Source organism: Pollicipes pollicipes, unplaced genomic scaffold, assembly GCF_011947565.3.
Source record: "Pollicipes pollicipes isolate AB1234 unplaced genomic scaffold, Ppol_2.1 Scaffold_4740;HRSCAF=5597_pilon_pilon_pilon, whole genome shotgun sequence".
NCBI lineage: Eukaryota > Metazoa > Arthropoda > Thecostraca > Pollicipedomorpha > Pollicipedidae > Pollicipes > Pollicipes pollicipes.
The window spans coordinates 16,083,264-16,104,300 of NW_023596545.1; the positions used below are offsets into that span (position 1 = coordinate 16,083,264).

A 21,037-nucleotide genomic window follows, 5' to 3' on the forward strand; every position below is an offset into this window, starting at 1 on the left:
AGACATACGGAAGGTTTCAGAACCCAGGCGCGAAATTTTCATGACAGCCGTGGCGTGCAGCCTGTTCAGGCAGGTTTGTAGCGCGTCCAAAAATAAAAGCGTCCGCCACCAGTTGGAGATCGGTTTGTGTGCGGGCGGACGTGTTCTCCACACGTTTGGGGTTCTACTTGTGTGGCGGACCGGCGCCCCGTGCCGCGCTATCTCCCAGCCTCGTGCGGGGCGCCTGGGAGCCAGCTCGACGCCGGCTGCCCGCCGCATGGCCTGCGTGTTCCCCGTCGCTTGTGCCTCCGTTCAGCCGCCGCGCCAGCGTGCGGTCGTGTGCACCACGCGACGCCGCAGCCTCTGTCGATTGGCGGTGTGTGTACGTGTTCCTGGCGCCGCCGAATACAGTCTGGCCAGCGACCGGGCGCTGTTTTCCGGGGTGTGGGTCAAGACCGCAACGTCTGAGGCATGCGCGAGGCCGCAGACAGCCGCGCAGGTTGTTGGTGTACGGCCAGGCCGGGTCAGCGGGCGGTTGCGCCATGATACCTGAGCGCTCATATGGCCAGCGTAGTCGCTGGCGCTCCTTGAAAGGGGTGCGAAGAGACGCGTCGCGTTTCACTGGAAAAAAAGATACCCACGACGTTCTCAGGACACTAAATCCTGCGCGACCTTTCCCTTGGCGGGGAACCAAGCATGCCCCAGGGGCTGTCCCGCACGGCCGGGACGGTCGCGCAGCGGGCTGACCCCCCCCCCCCCCCCTACCCAATGCAACGTATTTGGAAATAACAGCAAACTGGCCGAACGGAGATGACTTTCTAGCTTACCTGACATGGCCAGCGTACATGATAGCTGGTTGCCTTTACACGCTGCATGACACCTTCACTGGTACTGTCCGCAGCAACTGGTGGTGAGAGGGGGGTGGGGGCACGGCTAGGGTTCCCGGACGTCATTCGACCGTTCGCGCTGAACACTGGTGTTCTTCAATATTGCGTTGCTTCTTGTCAGTCCTGTCATTCATGTGGCCATGTAAGTCGGGGGAACACGTAGATAAAGAGTCCCGGAAATTCCTGACATTCAACCGGCCCCCCGAAATATTTCCCCGGGCACATGCCGACCAAGCGCCGCCCGCGGCGTTCTCACATACAACGGACGGCCTCAGGACTCGCCGTATTCTGTATGCATTCATTGTATTCTGTTGAGTGGTCATGCATTGTACAGAGACGCGGCGACGGAGCGGGCGGGGCGAGATATGGGAGATGGGCATGTACAGTGGGCGCGCCGCCCCGACGGTGACCAGTACGCACACTGAAAGACTAGACATGACCCAGCCGGGCGGGCGGGCGGGCGCCACCTGACAGGGGCGGGCGGGCGCCGCCTGACGGGCGGGCGGGCGCGGCCGGACAGGGGCCGCCGCGCCGGTCTAGTTCAGGTAACCACGACACTGGACCGTGCCGCACAGGCACGGGATCTTGTCCTCCTCGTACGGGAATTTGTAGTCGTACGTGATCTCCTCGTTGACACCGATCGGCTGCTTCGAGTAGATCACGATCTTCTTCTGGCCCTCCAACGACACGATCTTGGCGTAGCAGTTGGGCTGCGGGCAGCGGGCGGGCGGGGTTGGACGACTGCTATACCACCAGAGCACAGGCACCTGGGCGGCGCGCTCGGTTGGCAGAGTCCTGGCCAGGGGCGGCCGTCGAAGCGGCCGCGGCTGCCGCCAGCCGAGCGGCAGCCGCCATCGGCAGGGCACATCTCGCCATCTCAACACCTGAACCACATCGCCACACGCTACCACACGCTACCAAAAGCTACATCATCTCCAAAATCGGGCTCCAGGGGACCACCCAGCTGCCCAGTGGCAAACATCGCGTACACCACGTTCGGTTTCTTCACGGCGTAAGCCAGCTCACCATGCAGCTGTGGTTGATAAAGCGGGCCAGGTTGCCGCACTTGGTGGCGTCGATGATGTTGTCGCGGTCGATCCTGAAGAGGTAGCTGCTACCGATGCCCTGGCGTTCGTACACCAGCTCGCGCTGGTCGGCCACCGACTGGCGCACGTGTTGGCCCACGTACTCGATCACCATCTCGTCGGCGGCGATCGGCTCCAGCGCGAACAGGCCCCAGTCGTGGATGGCCGACTTGCCGAACTTGAGCTGTTTCTTGCGGAACTGCCGACGGCGGCCGGTCAGTGGGGGTCGCAGCCACAACGCACTGTGAACGGGCTGACCTCGGGGCACGGTTGGCGCACCCTGAGCCCGACCAGCACTTACGGGCGGTATTCCCAGGAGTGCATCGGATAACAAGTGACGCCAGTCAGGGAGTGTGGCGACGCGCCCCAGGAACCACAAGAAACGTTGACAACAGTCGCGGAAGTACCCTTACAAAGCGCCTTTCCGCATGGTAATAAGCCAGATAATGATAACAGTTGCGGAGTAGCTTTAGAAGACGCCTTCCTGCCCAGTAAGCCAAACACAATCGTCCTAACCGAAACACGTCCGTAACTCGCCACGACAACCACAATCGCGGCCACACGCACACCACGTACAGAATACATCCGTACCACCCACAGTCGTCCTGCGCGTACGGCAACATTGTTAATTTGACGCGTGCAAACGGCGTTCGCTCTGTCTGGACGATCAGCCGAGCCGCGCCGCCTTGCCCACCTTCAGCTGGTTGAACTTGAGCAACTCGCTCTCGGTGGCGGCCCCCAGGACCGTGAGGATGCGTCGCTGGTTGCTGCGCGCCTCTCGGGAGATGGCCGCCGCCGTGGCCGCCTTGGCGCGCTGGTCCGGCAACGTGGACGCCTGATCCGTCGACTCCAGCGCCGTCGTCGCCTCCACCACCGAGCGGCCGAAGTGGTACTGCGGCGGCGGTTCGTCAGACCCGGGCGACGGCGGCCACGTCAGGTCACACACAGCGGCCACGTCAGGTCAGACACAGCGGCCACGTCAGGTCACACACAGCGGACGTCGGGTCACACACAGCGGACACGTCAGGTCACACACAGCGGACACGTCAGGTCAGACACAGCGGACGTCGGGTCACACGCAGCGGACACGTCAGGTCACACACAGCGGCCACGTCAGGTCACACACAGCGGACACGTCGGGTCACACACAGCTGACACGTCAGGTCAGACACAGCGGCCACGTCAGGTCACACCGCGGACACGTCAGGTCAGACACAGCGGCCACGTCAGGTCAGACAGCGGCCACGTCAGGTCACACACAGCAGGCACGTCAGGTCAGACAGCGGCCACGTCAGGTCACACACAGCGGGCGCGTCAGGCCGCCGGATGCAGTCGGCGGGCCGCCAGGTCCGGCACGGCCGACACGACGGCGTTCGGCACAGCGGCCACGTCAGAAGACACAACGGATACGTCAGACCCCGCAATAGACGGACACCAGACCCTGACACAACGGGCACAGCAGGTTCCGCGACAGATGGACGCGTCACGGTCGGCGCAGAGGAACGTCAGACCCGGCCTCCGGAGTGAGGCCCCAACATCATCGGAACGGGCGGTCCAAACAGAGAGAAAATGTGTAGGACAGGCCAGTCCGCTTGTGTCCACACAGCAAACCACCTCTGGTGTCAGACTGCACACACGACCCCCCACCACCACCACAGCAGACCCCCACTCAACAGCACGACGCGACACCGCGGATAAATAAACCCCGGCAAGGGACGGACACTCAGCCTCCAGAGATGGCGTGTGCCGCAAACACATGCGGGATATAGACTCCAGCAGTCGACATAGGCTACACGTACTGTCTGTTACTCGACACCGCACGCTGGTGCACGGGGCACAGCCGCCGCCGCTATCGCAGCGAAACAGCTTGGAGCCAAAGAGAAGCCAGCAGAGCGCGACACAGCCCGGCCGACCGATTGAAGGCCGACTGACCACTCGATGTAGCGCCTCAGGCACGCAGTCTAACTCAGGCGCGCGGTGCGCCCGGAGAGCAAGGCGGCGTGCATTCCTCGCGTCTACATATCAGAGTACACACACAACGTTCGAAGAGAGCAGAGAAACAGCAAATACACAACGTTCGAAAACAGCAGAAAGGCAGCAAATCCATTCAGTAACCAGCCGCACCTTGTGTTTCATTTTCTCCTTAGCCGAGACGCGGTAGTAGCCCTCGGTGCGCGCGCAGCCGGAGCGGTGGGCGGCCGGCTCAGTCAGCCGGCGCCGCTTCTCCGGCCGGTCGGTGGCCGCGTGGTCCACCCAGTGCGTGTCGTTCAGCCAGTAGCTGTTCTGATCGTCGGCCAGCAGGCTTTCATAGCAGCGGTGCAGGTAGCCGATGTCCTCCGCCGTGATGCCGCGCGTCAGGAACTCGTACAGCAGCGCCATCTCCGACATCACGTCCCGCTTGGCGAGCCCAGCCGCTCCCCGGGCGCCGAGCTTCCGTTTACCCCGCGCGAGGGCGGGCGCCGGAGCGGGCGCGGGCGCTGGGGCAGGCGCGGGCGCCGGCGCTGGAGCGGGAGCCGGCGCCGGCGCCGGCGGCCGCGTGTAGCCGTGGTCCTGCAGCAGAGCCGCGCGGATGTCGGCAGGCGAGGGCGAGCCGACGCGCACCGGCGCCGGCGGCCGGCAGTACGAGTGCTCTTCCCAGGGTGAGCCGCTGCCGCTGCCCGGCCGGGTGATGCCCGGCGCCGGCGCCGGTGACGGAGATCGGCCCGGCGTGGCCGGCAGCGCCGGCGAGTCCGAAGCCCTGCCAGCGGCACCGGCAGCGTGTCAGTGCGGCGCCCAGGCGGTCGGCACAGACGGCGTTTAGCGAGTGGACGCCGCCACCAGTCTCAGGACCGCACAGCTCCAGTAGGGGCTTCATGCGTAACCGGCATACGTCAACGGTAGCAACGGTAAATGGTACATATCATAAGCTAATACCCGTGTGGACGGGGCGACGGTGAGATATCTACACCGGAAACGTCCTGCAAAATCCCGGCATCCACCCCCCCCCCTTCCCCACTCTCACCCACATACACCGTCTTGACGGATGGCCATGCCGTGAGCACCGGACCTCCGATATCCGGATATCCGGACCTCCCAACCTCCGATATCCGGTCCTCCCATATCTGGATAGCTCGAACGATTTTACAAATAACATTCCATTTACGTCAAAAGATACATGAGGCACGATCTGTGGTCGTCAGGCGTGCCGTCCCGGCTCCGGCTCCGGCTCCTGCTCCGCGCCGGACTCACCCGGTGGCGGGAGTCCTCTGGTCGGAGGCGGTGCTGAGGTGGCGCGGCGCCAGCTCGCCGGCGGCATCCTCCTCTGGCCGCGCGCCGGCCGCCAGCACCGCTTCGATCGCCGAGCCGACGCGCTCCTCCTCGTCGATCGAATCAGCGGTGCGTCCCGCCGCGCGAGGCTGCTCGTCCGCCGCCGCCGGCACCTCGTCCAGCGGCACCACCTGTTCGTCCAGCTCCCCGGCCGAACGTGCGCGCACCGCCTCGTCCGCCTCGGTCTCGCTCTCCTCGCTGCTGCTGCTGCCGCTGCTGCTGCTGCTGCTGCTACTGCTGCTGCTCGCGCTCTCGCTGCTGCTGCTCTCCTTACTGCGGCTGCTGCTGACGCTGCTCGCCTTCCATCCCCGCTCGTCCTCCTCTTCCGCCGGGGGCTCGTCCTCTTCGCTGGACGTGTCGTAAATGCGCGGCCGCGGCGGGGCGGGCTGCTGTGCCTCCTGCCGCTCCGGCTCCGGCTCCGGCTCAGAGGCCGCCTCCGAGTCGGAGTCGGCCGCCTGCCGCCTGTCGTCATCCGGCGCCGGCGCCGGCGAGCGGCGCGGAATCTTCCGCTGTCGGTCCAGAGGCACACGTCAGTGGTCAGAGCACCACTGCCGGTGTTGTGGCCGGCTAGGAGGCAAATATTCTGAGTTGGCCCAGGAATGGATAACATAATTTGGGATCCAATTCATCTCTCGATTCATAGCAGTTCCACTTATTTATTCGGCCCAGTTCAGACTCAAGTAGATAGTAGAGGGACCAGGCATGGACTAGTTCATTGTTGTGACAGCTGACAATGAAAAGTATAACAATCACTTGAGTTCATAGGAAGAGCAGAATCCTTTACTGATTTTAGGGTAGGGTAAAATGTAGTCTGTCTGTACCACACAATATCCTTTAGTTCTTGACTGATATTTGGCAAAGTTAAGTTCAGGATCAACAATATTGTGTGTGCTGTTTAGAAATTACAACGGCAAGCTGGGTGCTGATTTTGCACAAAAAAAAACTTTATAACTAATGTTCTACGTCATTCTTTTCGACACTGAAGTAATCTGGCAATCTGCCTGAGGTGTCATGCATTTCCTCATGTTCTCATTTTCATGTCAGCCATATGACTGGGACAACATTGTTGGAAATGATCGGCTTATGAATCAGACCATGCAATTAACGAAGAATCTGATTCAGCTCATGACTCCAAGCGGTATTTTTCCTAATGAGCAGACTCAGCTCACCCCAAAATGAACGACTCATGAGTCGATGTATGATCCAGTTCGAGTCGAACAGAAGTCTGAAGGCAAGAGTTATTTTTGTGTTCATCATGTCGTGGACTCATAGGGACGATTTTGTTCCTTCCAACAGCGATGAGTCCTCCTGGTTCGCAAGACACGTGCGGGTTCACACGCGTGACATAAAAAATTCAAAAGCTCTGCTACCACTCTGTAACGCAGCTGCACGCCGCTCTTCAGTACGGATATGTGCATGACGCCCCGGCCTGCATGCTGCACCCATCCAGTCCAACCTAACGTAAAGGGCAGCCACACACCGACCGCGCCCTGTCTACGCCGCGCCGGCCAGACGAGCGAGCGAGCGAGCGAGCGCAGACCGACGGCCACTTACTCTGAACGAGGGCATCTTGGGCAGCGCCATGCGGAAGCCGAGGCCGAAGCCAGCGCCGGCACCGGTCAGCGAGCCTCGGCTGTTCTCCAGCAGAGAGGTGAGGTCGGCGCGCGGCGGCGCCAGCGGCGCGGCGCCGCCGGCCCGGCTCTCCTCGTCCCGCGCCTGCCGCACGCACCGCGCCCGTCAGCCCGACTGGGTCACAGAGGGCCGCCGCCGGACGGCGGACAGCACGCTGCGGAAACACGCGGGCCGGCCGCACCAGCCGTCCAGCGGCGGAGCGGACGGCAGAGCGGGCGGCCGACGCCAACAACCGACAAGGCAGCAATACATGAAAGGGAATGTTCCACAGATGAAGGCATTGAATCAAACATCAAATGTGACGAAATCAGCTCACATAACTAATGGCGTGCTTTTAAGTAGAACAGACTACTCTTGACAATACAATTTCTCTGTTCAGTAAACATGCTCCTCAATACAGCGCTGTTTGATTACATCATCGTATCTTGCACAGCAATGATCGAGAGCGAATGCGCGGTCGTTATGACTGGAAATCGCGCTCACGAACGCCACACATGAACGAACTGACAATCATCTTTTTCATTGGCCTTGATCGACGCATGGCTAATGGAATGGCAGCATATGAATGACCTTATCATGGCGCCATGGATGGCAGGATGACCTTGATATAATCTCCCGAGATAGTCTGCACATCTTCGCGAGCGTACAGCTCAGAAACTAGTAGGGTTTAGGTCTTACGAATGGCAGGTCAGTGAACTGCACCGAATGATTTTCAAGATGGCTGTTTCTGTTCAAAACCCGGTACAAATGTGGAAAATTTCCTTTCCGTCTCACGCCATCAATGACGCACAGGTGTCTCCGAATTCAACAGACGGGATCGTCGCACAGCAAACACGATGCTGGACTAGGGCGTTACATACCGTGATACACTACTACAGCCCCCATACCTTATGCAGCTCAGCCTGGCGGTCCCACCACTTCTCCAGCATGCGGTACGCAGTGTTCTCGATCATCTTCTTGTTGAAGTCTCGCTTCAGAATCTGTTTGAGCTCCCGGACGACTTCGTCCAGGGCTCTCCTGAAATACGAACCAGAAATGTCAGCACACTGGAAAACAAATAACTCCGCACAGTGCGATTGGCGCAGAGCGCTGAAATACGGCGATGTAAAATTAAAGACGTCCAAATGGCATGCTCTGTTTTTCCCCAAGGGATCTTAGAAGACAAAAATACGTAGCTTCTGAGTGTCCAAAAAGTGGTCCAAAAGCTTGTGGAGACACCTGCACGTCTCTCTAACATCGCACCGAAATGCCCCATAACAGAGCATTCTAATATCACAGCTTCCTTCTTTCAAACACAACTTTTTAAAAAGCATATCAGATTAAAGACAACTGTGCTCTGCCCACCGCAACTAAACAACTGTTGGCCTGTTAGCAGTAATAGGACATATTTAAAACAACACAAAAAAGGCGTAAAAGATAGTGTCAGCGTGTCCATAACGCCCGGAGAGCGACTCCGGCACTAAAGGAAGACCAGGAGCATAATGCAACCCTTGGAAACGGTCAAATAAAATTGCTGACACCGCAACCTCAGCTTACAGCAGCTCAACGCTTGGGGAGACCCAGCACAGCCAACGAACCGCGGCGCCGCATCCGCAGCGTGTCCCGGAGCTCTAGCTGCCAGCAGCGGCAGCAGCAGCGGCGGCGGCCACTCACCGAGACACGAGATCGGGCGTCAGCGGCTCCGCCTCGGGCGCCGGCGCGTCGCTTGACTGGTGGGCGGGCGGAGGCGCCAGGTACTGCTGGAACCCCGGCCCTGGCCCCGGTCCCGGCGGCGGACACGGGTACGGGTAAGGGTACGGGTACGGGTACGGCCAGTCCTGCGGTCGCCACGGCGCCGGCTGGCACGTGCCGTCTGGTGGCAGCGGCGGCGGGTACGCCGCGAACGGCGGGCAGGGCGGCGGCCCGTAACCGGGCGGCGGACAGTCCAGTCGGCCGTTCTCCTGCGGTGGAGGCGGCGGCGGTGGCGGCAGCGGCAGCGGCGGTGGCGGCTGCGGCGGCGGCTCGGACGGCCTGTGCGAGCGGCGCCGCCGCCGCCGGCCGCCCACGGCCAGGCCGCCCAGTCGCCGCTGCAGCTCCTGGAACGAGCGCACGCCGTCGAGCGAGCTGCGCCGCCGGCCGGCCGGCCGCCGCCGCCGGCCCGCCTCCGCCTCCGTCTGGCACCACTCGCGGTGACTGCGCAGGTACAGCTCGCGGGAGGCGAACGGCGACGGCGTGGCGCTGAGCGGCGACGGCGCCTCCCAGTCGGAGCCGCTCTCTGAGCATGAATCGGACGCCGACTCGCCGCCGCTGTCCAGCATCTCGGCGAACGACGGCACCAGCACGTGGCGTGCCTTGCGCTGCAGCAGCTGCGCGATGCGCGTATCCAAGTCGAGCCGCTCCTCGTCGCTGTCCACAGCGGCGCCGGTCGCCGACTCCCAAGGCTCGGCGGCGAGATCCGAAGGCTGCCTGACGACGGCCGTCCGCTCCGGCTCCGGCTCCGGCTCCGGCTCCGGATCGGCGGCGGGCTCCGGCTCTGGCTCCGGCGCAGCCAGCGGCGGCAGGGCCGGTGGCGGCTCCTCGCGACGCACGGGCCGGTCCTCGGACAGATCCTCCGCCATCTGACGCACCTTGGCCCCTGCCGCGCAGCACAGCCACGTGAGAGCCCGCCGGCCAGCTGCAGACCTCGCCACAACCTGCGCGCGGCACCAGACGGCTGGGCGCCATCGGCCCAGTGTTCGCCAACGACCGTGTACGCAACGTCCTGGGTTCGGGGCTCGGCATCAGCCTGGAGATTCTCCGCCCCGTCCCCCTCGCACGATATATTGCGACGTTCAATGGCTAGGGTCTGAGATGCAGCTCTCCTCCTCCCACCCAAACAGTAATAATAACAGGATACGATCAGTGGACCAAGCAAGCCACGCCTACCAGCAAACTCCGGACGAAGGCTGCAGTGACCCAGCGCCTTTCTGAAGCCAAGGTCGGCCGGTCACCACGCGTCGCTCACCGAAGGCGTCTGGGAAGACGTTGAGCACGTTGCCCATGACCGAGGTGTGATTGAGCCGTTCTGCGCACAGTCGGGCGCCCTCCACGCGATGGAACACGGCCCGGCCCAAGCCCAGGTGTTTGCCGGTGCGCGTGTGGTAAAAGATGGTCAGCTCCTCCAGCTCGCCGTACTTTTGTACCTGGGCAAGCATGCAAGTGGGTCAGTACTGCTGATACTGGCGGTCCAGAATGTGGTGGCCAGAAAGAACATAATTCAGCAGCTAATGAGCAATTTTGAGACGTGAAGGCGCTGATGATCAGCTGGCTTCATTACCTCCATAATAAGATGTGGCTACATGATGCCTGAAATTCAAGCGACGAAATGAGCAAATGAGTGTATATAAAAAAGAAAACGGGTATTATGCAGTCAGAAAACTGTTGACATCATGTAACGCCAGTGTTAGCCAGTCATGTCTATCATGGCATCTCAGTATGACAAATCTGAGGCAAAAAGTACCAAGCAGAGGCAGGAAAAACTGTACGGAAATTCGTCGGTTCATCTTTCTGCATTATATCGCGCCCTCTCGTTAGTGACATCCTATCCGAGCGTGTCATGTACAATTGTACAAGACAAACTAAGACATGCTCCACAAATGAAATGCGTATGTCATGACATGCGCAGGATATCCCAATTGTATCAGCACACATAGTTATGCCGCTGAAGTGGCCTGGGAAGCATCCCACTCGCCCATACCCAGCCTGGTATGCACCGGCTGTCGGTATGTTGGATGCGCGGGAGTCGTGACCAGTGTGAACGCTCCGGCACCTACCAATTCAGAGAGGAACGCCTGGTCGATGTTGTCGTTGATGTTGGTGATGGAGACCTCCAGCGGGGGAGGCATGCCCACGTAGTCTTCGTCAATCTGGCGACGACAGGTTAAAACTGACACTCCATTAAAAAAGCTATAGCCGATGGGTTAGGACTGACGCTCTTCTGTGTCACTCCTACAGCGCTGCTGCAAAAGAAAGGACTCAAGGACGGTAGCACCTTGCATCCACTCAGTTTTGCTGCGATCATTTGAACGGTCTTTGTCATATTTACTATACTTTTCGTTCACGCGAAGATTAAATCATACTGAAGTCAGATCATGCCGTTGCTTATTTCCCAGTGATGAAGTCAAGTCAACTGAAAGCACCCCCCGACCTATGTAGTCAAAATCCCAGACACGACGGAAAAATTGTATGTCCAGTGCATTCACGTTTGCGGCCTTGTGATCATTTGCATCTTTTGGGCACTTGAGCTTGGAACCTGTCCGATGCAACTTGATACAACGGCCGTCTCAAAACGCCGGCGCGAAGCCTGACTGCGCCCGGCATCTGCGGCCATCAGCGGCACCAAGTGCACCTACCCGAAACTTGGGCACAGGCATCTGCAGTACTTCCATGCGCGACCAGATGCGCGTGAGCGGCGGCCGCGGGTCGCGCACGTGTACAGTCGGGTACGAGGCGTCGTTGGGCACGCGGCCGTCGTACCTGCGGCGACGGGGAGCGCGCGCCACGGGCGTCCGGTCAGGCTGGGGCTGTCACACTGGGGTGGGGACATCACAACCTGCAGCTGCTGCTCGGGAGGCACACAGAAGCGTCAGGGATATAAAAAACACATAAAACAAACGGCAAAGAGCATTACGAGAATATGGCCGAACAATGTTTCAAGATCTGCTTCAGTTTTGCTTTAAACCTCTTAAAAGTCGTAAGATATTATGAGCGTCATAATTCGCGACATACTTCGAATAATATCCAAACATCGCTTGGAAAGCTTTCACTGATTGCTGTCATACATAATGATTCGCAATTATGGATGTCATAGTTCAATGGCTGAGGAAAGTTGGAAATCAGTGAGATGAGGCCGCTACAATCAGAAGATTTTCCATGGTAAATATATATAAAATACAGCTATGTTGACTGGAACTTCAAGTGGCCAAGCCACCACATTTGCTATTTGCATTCTCCAGTCAGTGTGGCAATAATATCCATAGATGATATAGACATCCTTACCTGTAGATCTTTGAAGCTCCCTGGATGATGCATGGATCTGATAACAGCTTGAATGCTTTGTACTTTGGAGGTGGTGGGTGTTTCTCTTTTGCTACATGGTGATGAGGATGATGATTTGGTTGATGATGATGATGATGTGCACTGTTGTGGTGATGCTCCATGACTCCATTCATCATAAATCAAATTGGAGACTCACTGCCTGAAAAATACATTCTTGAGCATCACATTGCCAACTGTCCTCCTATGACCATGGTCATGTAACATGTGTGTCAGGCATAATATGTTGAGAAGTTCTTGTTATAATTTTTATAGTGTGAATCATGAAATTACATTTATGTCATCTTATTTTCTGGGACAAGGCTTCAATCAATGCATAATCCTGGCAACTACATCCAAAAAAGAAAACAAACATTTTAGAGTTAGAGCTAAAAGTCATAATCAAACAACGTCCTCATTCTTTCTCAAAGGTATACAACAATGATAGTTGTAATGCATGTTTATCCTGCTTGGAGAACTCCAGATCATGAAAACTATACTATGAACAGAGGAAAAATAACATCTTAGAATGGACAGATAATATTTTACAACTGAAACAAAACCGTGGAAGCATTTTCGTACTCTTCATCAAAGGCCTAAAACAATAGCATTACCAATGTCCATTAGTTCCTGCTTGGAACACCCCATATCACTAAGACTACATTATCAAGAAAACATTTTTGCCAGAAAGGTCATTTGCAGATTCAGCAGGAACCCATAAACGCAAAATATCAATAGAACATATATTTGGAAGGTTCTATACACTTGCCTGGGATCTGTAGCACCACACCCATTTAGTGGTCCTCTATATCAAGCATATCAATCCAAGGCCCAAATAGATATATTTTACCTATTAGACAGCAGCGGCGCAGGCAGGGGGGGGGGGGGGGCAGAGGGACACGTGCCTTGATTAGGTTCCGAAAAGCCAGTTGGAGGTCTCATTCAGGGGCCCCGGCCCACAGGGTCGCGCACAATGGCCCTGTGCTCGCAAGGGCCCTGAGCCGACCAAGGGAAGTGTTTGATGAGGCCTGAAGAGCGGCACGGGCGGCCCACCGGAACCGGCTATCAAAGACCCCGTCGGAGGGCATAGGGGCCAGAAGGGTTGGCTGTAGGTCACATAAAGAATTGCGGCCTGCGGGGTCGTGACCTGAAATGTCAGTCAGACGTCCTCTAGCACCGTTTTAGGAATCCCTGAAACAACGCGGGTGTCTAAGTCGGTCAGAGACCACAAACACCGAACATTCGGCTCCAAGTCCGTCTGAGCCCTTGAAATCCATTTTCCAAGCAGAAACGTGGCTCGGGCCCGCGATTTATAATGTTTGGGGTTCTTGACACAATGAGGGATCCTGTGTCGGTTAGGGGTCCTGTGGCGGCAAGTGGCCCCGACTCGGGGCGGTGTTTGAGGGGGCCCGAAGGGGGGCCGAAGGATATTTCGAGGCCAAAGATCAAAGGCTCGATGGTATGGCTGAAGGGTCCGAAGGGCTGGCTGTTGGTTATATTAAGGACCCCCGCCCATGGAGTTGTGATCTCAAATGTCAGTAAGATGATCTCTTGCACCTATAGGAACCCCTGAGACAGATCGTTCCTCTATTTCGGCCAGAGATCGCGAACAACGAACAGTCAGCTCCGTGTTGGTCTGAGCTCTGGGGGCCAATTTCCCAAGCAGGGACAAGGCCAGACCCGCGATTTACATCGGTCAGGCGCCTGTATCGTTCAGGGGCCCACAGTGCGTAATGGGACATCTTGTGCCAACAAGGGGCCTCGAATCGGCCAGGGGAAGATTCGTTTTACACGGACAGGGACGGGAGCCTGAACGGCAGAGGGTATCTTGTGTTGGTCGGGACCCTCTGACAGTGGAAGGGAACAAGAATTTATGAGTGCTCACAATGATGTAAGAAAATATTCCTGTGCCATTCAGGGCCCCCAGTACCCAACAGTGGGCCCTCCAACCCTTTTCCAGCATGGGCCTGTTGACCGCAGCTGGGGTCTAGACGCCAATTATTTGACTACCTGCGATGAACAAGGATGTTGTTGCGTTTATGACGGTTTATGCGTCGATCTGAAGTCAACCGCGCGAGTAAGACGGCCTCCCGCCTCAGGGAGTGGACCAACGTGATGTGATGCATCCCTCTAAGAGCCCCCGGATTTGCCAGGGGATGCCGGTGTCGCCAGAATGGCGGCCGGAATACACCGCGGTGGGACAGAATGGCCCTTCAGCTATTGACCGGGAATGACAATGCGCCCCGTAGTGTCGTACTCAAGGGGGCACCTTTGCCGTTAAGAAATAAGGGGTCTCACTGTTAAGAAATAAGGGGTCTCATTAGTGCTGAATGGAGTGGGTCGGAATGAGTTCGAAACGCACAAGGTCATCCCATGTTTCCCCCGTACCAGACGCGCTGGGAAACCACAGGCACGGAATTCCATTATCCGCGGTGCCCGCCCTTCCCGCTAGGGTGAGAGGCTGGTGGCGCCATACAGCCCCAGCAGCTAAGTCCTGATGATACGGACGTGATCTCGGGGAACAAGGGTAGCGATGGCTTGAGTTGCACTTTTCGTAAAACCGAACGGCGTTAGCCGCTGCAAGTAACGCTAGGGGGCGGGCGTCGAGCGCGCAACAATCATCATAGTAAAATCCTATTTCTACACGTCTTTCAAAATTAATTCAGCAACACAATAAATAAATTTTACTCTCGCGGTGCTATTAAGACCAATGCGCTGCTGTTACCAACCTAAAAACCGCACAGGTGAAACACACACCCGGAATATCTCTAAATGTACAATTTGGTGTTCAAAAGCATCCAAAGGCACTTCTTTCAGATCTGACACTATTTGGTCTACCTGTTGGCCACGGCCTACTGTAAGCCGCGGGCAGACGGTGAGCAGCCTAGAAGATTGCGATGCCTAGCATAGTTTTTGTAAGATATGCGAGCCTGCACCCTCAAAACTGTGTTACATATCTGTACCACCAATCAATTCTGACTAAGTGTTGAAGATATCCAGACAAACATGGCCTGGCCACGTTAATACAAAATTGTTGTCCTATTTTGATCTTCAATCTACATTCAAGAAATCCTTGTTAGTTCCGTATAGCCTAGATACAGATTCTGATGACATTTCTCAGTTTTATTGGCTTAAAAAGAGTTCACTGGACCACTGCAAAACAAACAGTGCCAGTGATTTCTTTCATGCAGTCATTAGAGTGATTCTCTCACTTTATTTAACATAGACTTAGGGCAGCCTTGATATCACAGCAGCATCTGGCCTATATTCCAGTTATAGAAGGTAAAAATGTGTTATGTGTATATAAGAAAAAATGTCCTCAAAAACAAATGGGTCATATTAAGCAATGTTTTTGAGGGCCCTTTTACTATCAGGGGCTCTTTGTCAGCCTTGTGCCTCCCTTGCCAAGGCTCTCACTGCACCACTGCTAGACTGACAGCTTGTGTGGTACCTTCTTACTACCAGACTGAGTTTGTGTGGTACCTCAGAATCCATCTAAAAAAGACCAGGCTGACAGCCTGAATATTATCCTAGAATGCTTCCTAAAAATGTAAGCTAAAAAAGCTTGATGAGATCTGTCACTGTTGATCAGCCAGAAGCTTTTAAGATTTCACATTTCTAGATTAAGTTAAGGGCATGCATGACCTCAAAATTTCAGGGCATTGAGTCTCAGGACCACACAACCAAATATCCATCACAAAGCGATTTACAATAGCCTGAACTTATATATATGACTATAAAATGAAGAGTCTTATCCAAACTGATCCTGTCTATTTATCTTTATCACCATGACTATCCTACAAATGTATGAGCATAAATATTCAACATAGTATGATGCTTTCAGGGCTCCAGTGCCTGTCATACAGCTCAAGTATGTTATATGCTCCAGTGCCTGTTATACAGCTGGCAACAGCTCAAGTCCCATCATATTTATCATACCTAGCACTACATGCATTTGACAATGCAAAAACATGGTTCACATCTGTAAGCCAACTTTTGTATGCATAGGTAGCAGAGGAAAAAAGGTAATATGTGGAAGCCTCATCTGTCAAGCAGGGCCATACTTCATGTGAACATGCTGTTCTGGGTAGGAACTAACTTTGTCAATAAACAGGTAGAAAATGGATTGTTTGCAGGCATATGGCAAACATCTCTGGAAAATCTAATAACAATATAATGCAGGAAGCAAACAAAAATATTGCTTGACTTAATGACAGCCAAAGGAAAAAGACAAGAAGACAGTCAACCCTCCTCTTGTCTGAAAGTCCATATTCTGTGCCAGAGCCTACACAACATAGATGAAGGTAATGAGGCTAGAACATGGAAGTGCCAACTACCAGCATACCATGGGTTTACTTGCATTCAAATTGAACAGACTGTTTAACTGGGCACTATAGATCAGATAGGATTGATGGCCCTATTCCTCAAACACTAAATGGGAGAATGCAGACATATGTGGTCATTCAGCTATATGCATTTGGCAATGCTAACATCAGTAGTAAATTCAAAATTGGCAATTTTGAATTTACTACTGATAGTTATTTGGATAAAAGCATGTAGCCAAAATATGATACCCATCTCTCCATTCTCCGGTTCAATCTATGACGAACAAGTTAATGCTACCTAAAATATGTGCATATTGTTCCTTGAAAATGCACTTAACAACTCACATACTATGAAAACAATGTACTTGGGCATAACAGAATGTTTTTCCCTGAAAGTACCATAACAGCACTCCGAGTTCACGAAATGCTGGAGGAACATGTGTTGCAATTAGTGGCAGTCATGCACTAACTAAACTTTTGACACTTAGATTTCACGCACAAGAGCGCTTCAATGACGGGAAAATTTAATCACTGCACCAGGCTGTATCTATCTTAGTCTGGGTCACTGGCATATCCCAAAACTATAACAATCTAAACCTGACAGCATTTATTGACAGAAACATGACATAGAGAAGTCACATCTTCATCTTTACGCATGGTTTTTTGGACTGGCTTCGCACAAACTTCTCGATGGGCCAACACCATTGGTGGAGACAATGGTTCTCATTAGAGTTAAAGTACAAGGCGGCCGAGTTGACAAACTATTACCAACTGGTGATTTGACAACGATCCATTGTGACACGCTTAGTGAGGGTCTGATCTAAAGCTCACCTCATGCAAGTCACCAGCATTTTTAAAGTATTCCGTGATTATTTGACGCCTTGCCTTCACAATACTGAGCCGCGGGTGAAGCGGTGAAGTTAAAGTTATGACGAGACGGCAGGTCCACCCAACCCCAACAGCACCCACAGAGTAAACACCATCGCGGGATGGCTCGCGTCGTCAATAGCACAACGCGCTCGGCGCTAATTTATCTAGGATATACAATTCCGATTATGAGTTGGTGGGATCGAAAAGATGATATTGGGAAAAAAAATTGACGTAATGATATTCCATTTTCCTCATTCTTGAGATAGTTCAATGCGTTATATGACGTCATTTTAAAAATTGCTTTTGTACTGAAATGTCCAAAATTGAATCTGCGTCGGAGTTGTAGACGTCTTAAAACTTCTTTTCATTTTATCCTCATTTTGGGATTAGTGTTTATTAGCAGTGGGCGAGCGCCTGTGAGGAGCGCGGTTGTTGAGAAGGCGTATGAAGACGAGCCGGGACCACTGCGTTTGATTTCCCTTTCAGATCCTGATTCATCCCTTAAGTTAGATATTGGAGACATGTCGGCTCTTGTTGATTTCTTTCAGAAGGGCAAGGTGAGTGTGTATGTATTTAACTGGTTACCAAGGTACCTAGGGGCTAGAGGCCGTATGGTGGGCGTTGACGGGCTCGTGGCTTGTACTTCGAAATATCTGTGTGCGTATCGAAAGGTTTTCTCCATTTTTTCCCGAAAATGTACAAGAGCAAGCACAGGTAGTTGTGATGAACATGCGGGCCATTAAAATCCAAAAGAATTATATTGCAATTTTGATCTTGTGCATGATGCATGCGTTGTGCATTATGGGAAGAAAGGAGGCCAGACATGGAGCAACATTTGGTTGGTAGCATATTTTGGGGTATTTTGGGTCATTTCTCACTGTTCAGCCACCCAAAGTCATGTTCTGAAACCATGACCCTCATTCTTCATGCAAGCATTGTGCTTCTTACACTTATTGATTACACTATATAAGACTACCAAGCGTGGCATGTATATCAAAATATTCATGAAATAGCATGGTTGATGTTACCAGTTGCCTTAAGATAAAATTCACCTTCACAATAAATTTTACATGCCTCCAAAAAATAACAAATGCTTATGCTCAGGAATTGTGTTCATTCACAATGTATGAATTGTTAATTGTTTTGTCTTCATGTCAGTTGTAATATATGCATTTTTGATGTTTTATAGAGTTGTGTTATTTTGCATGCTGTTGCCTTGTATTTTTTCTTGCATTTGCTATATCATGTAGTTTTGTGTTATTTATGTGCTTCTTATCAATCAGTGACACCTTATTCTCCATGTTACCCTATCAGGCCTGATATCAACAAACTTGCACACAACATTGTGCCATTAAGTATTGCATTAGCTAGTGGCTACCTATCCTGTATGTTGTTATTTGATGCATTTTGTAATATTTTAACCACTGAGATTGTCTACACCACTCTCACCTGTCCCAAGGGTGCCTGTCCCTCTCACAAGCCAGCTCTACATATTCTACCATCTGATCTGATATTGAAAATGCTGATCAGGGATTATGAATTTGTGCTCGAGCTCAGGCTCCTGCAGTACCTATCCTTATTATGAGCTTCATTGTTCTAATTTATAGTTCCCAACATAGTTGATGTAGCCAGCATTGGGTTGCCTTCTGAGCAGGCCTAATCAAATGTTTGATCTCACTTGTCATGGAAGATGTTTACCTAGACTCATTATTACTCTTTTTTGATAGCACAGATCCTTATAGTACCTACTTACCATGTGAATTTTGTTACTCTACCCTTCATGTTTGTAGAGATAGATAGGAAATAAGTGATCTGCCCACCTTACATGGCAAATAAATAAAAGCACGGGCAGGTAGTGTGTTACAATCATTATACTGGCAGCATCACAATCCTCACTGTCTGGTTTGGTTCCAGACTTTTAGGCCCAGAAAGAATTTCCAGCCTGGCACCATGAAGTACTCATTATACAAGCACGCCCAGGCCTCTCTCAACTCTGGTCTAAATCTGCGGCTGGCTGTCAAGCTGCCTCCTGGCGAGCAGCTCAATGACTGGATTGCTGTCCATGGTAAGTGTTGGCTTTGGGAGCCCACAACCATTCATCACTAGTCACCAGTTTGCTATTGCATTTCACTATACTGTCTGTTGTCAGGTTTGTGAAATAATTGTGCACTGGCATTACAAGTTTCTTGGGGCCAACACATGTGTGCAAAACATTGAGCAAGGCAAGTAAGAGACAAAGCTTGCAGCTCCTGAACTCTGCTGCCGCAGTGGTCGACTTCTTCAACCGCATCAACCTGATCTATGGCACCATCTGCGACAACTGCACGGAGGAGTCGTGCCCGGTGATGTCGGGAGGGCCCAAGTTTGAGTACCGCTGGGCCGACGGGCACAAGTACAAGAAGCCGACGGCGCTGTCTGCGCCCCAGTACATTACGCTTTTGATGGAGTGGGTCGAGGCGCAGATCAACGACGAGGCGCTCTTTCCCGTCACAGTCGGTGAGATGCTTCGCCACCATAATTTACTGCTGGCTGTCTCTGCTGTGCTGAGCACCATCATGACACTATGTTGGTATGATAAGGCATGTGAAATAAACTTGTGTCAGGGCATGACTTGATGCCATCTGTCCTCAGTGACTGTATCTCTGTTTTTTTCAAGATTTAATTGCAATAGTTAATGGGTGCTTAATGACCATGCAGTAGCATCACCTGAAATTCTAAGAAATTAATTATCTGGATAATCAGTAATCTAGGCAAGTCTTTCCCATGTTCCTAAATGTGTTTGTCTTGTAATGAAGTGAGATGAATATAGTTGTCTTGCATGCCGAATGTCTTGTGACGTTGTGACAGGATCACCGATGTGCTGCGTTGAAAAAAGTGTGATGGAAATATCAGTGGAACTGAGTTATATTCTGGTTCCGACCAACGCAACGTCGATTTGCCCGGACCCGAGCACAAGTCTACCTCGAAGCCTGCTCGAGCCAACTGGATCTTGTCCTGGGATTGGGAACGCTCTGGTCACTGTCTTTAGAGACCAGCGCTCACAGTCGGCCTCCGGCCTGGCATCGTTCCAGACGTGCCGTTCCCCAAGACGTTCTCCAGCCTGTCCAAGAAGATCCTGACACGTCTGTTCCGCGTGTTCGTGCACGTGTACATCCACCACTTCGACCGTTTGGTGGCGATCGGCGCGGTAAGTCCCCAATGTGACTGGCGACGACGGAAGCGGGTGGGGGAGGGGGGGGGGGGGGGGGGGGGGAAGGAAGCCGACCGTCTGGTGGCGATCGGTGCGGTAAGTCCCCGATGTGACTGGCGACGACGGAAGCGGGGGGGGGGGGGGGGGGCGAGGGGGAAGGGAGCCGACCGTGTGGTGGCGATCGGTGCGGTAAGTCCCCGATGTGACTGGCGACGACGGAAGCGGGTGGGGGGGGGGGGGGGGGGGGGGGGGGGGGGGGGGGGGTGGGGGGGGGGGGGGGGGGGGGGGGGTTGGAGGGGAAGGGAGCGCCCGCAGCGCAGAGCGTCCGCCTTCACTGAATGTGGCAGTCGGCACCCTGCGTCGCTCGCCTGGAATTGTACGATGATGTGGACGATTGTAGCATAGCTGTAATCCGGACGTAAACACAATCGTACGTGCCTGAAATGGATATGAGAGGATCCCATGCCATCGGCTTTTGCCGTGTCATGTATAATATGACGTTCCACGACTGGTGTACGGACATGACAGGCCAGACAGCCCAGGTCATTGACCTTCGTCGTATTGTTAGGATGCATGTCATTTTATGGCCCAAGCTTTACCAAATTTTGTGTTTGACTGTAGTAGGTGATTATTTGACGTAGCAGTGCAACATTAAGCTCTCGGGCTGCAGCAGGGGCCACCCGCAGCACACCGTCATACCTTGTTTCCTAC

General features: G+C 53.9%; 2 protein-coding genes across 2 annotated transcripts; one reads left to right on the plus strand and one right to left on the minus strand.

The window, feature by feature from the left end:
• Positions 1-1,162: 1,162 nt before the first annotated feature.
• Positions 1,163-17,239, minus strand: LOC119097986 (histone-lysine N-methyltransferase SETD1-like). Its single transcript, XM_037220920.1, has 13 exons — positions 17,098-17,239; positions 11,906-12,104; positions 11,260-11,383; positions 10,681-10,773; positions 9,873-10,050; positions 9,031-9,503; positions 8,543-8,706; positions 7,777-7,906; positions 6,812-6,895; positions 4,076-4,396; positions 2,646-2,843; positions 1,893-2,150; positions 1,163-1,576 (listed from the first exon to the last, which is right to left on the minus strand). The coding sequence occupies exons 2-13, from the start codon at positions 12,079-12,081 to the stop codon at positions 1,403-1,405; spliced, it is 2,373 nt and encodes a 790-aa protein (XP_037076815.1). The 5' UTR covers positions 12,082-12,104; positions 17,098-17,239; the 3' UTR covers positions 1,163-1,402.
• Positions 17,240-17,551: 312 nt separating this feature from the next.
• On the plus strand, positions 17,552-20,323 carry Mob3 (MOB kinase activator 3; the record flags this gene model as incomplete). The annotated part of the gene is given in 4 exon segments (XM_037222291.1): positions 17,552-17,693; positions 19,051-19,201; positions 19,405-19,632; positions 20,208-20,323. Coding segments are annotated over 4 exon segments (531 nt in total), but the record flags the coding sequence as incomplete, so codon positions are not given.
• Between the last annotated feature and the right edge of the window lie 714 nt (positions 20,324-21,037).

Bases quoted from the DNA above. Each gene is read 5' to 3' on its own strand.
- LOC119097986 (XM_037220920.1), bottom strand. From the start codon at position 12,081: ATGATGAATGGAGTCATGGAGCATCACCACAACAGTGCACATCATCAT. The intron at 10,051-10,680 runs GTAGGTGCCGGA...ATGCTTGCCCAG, and splicing joins AGGCGTTCCTCTCTGAATTG to GTACAAAAGTACGGCGAGCT. The intron at 1,577-1,892 runs GTGAGCTGGCTT...CGCTGCCCGCAG, and splicing joins TTATCAACCACAGCTGCATG to CCCAACTGCTACGCCAAGAT.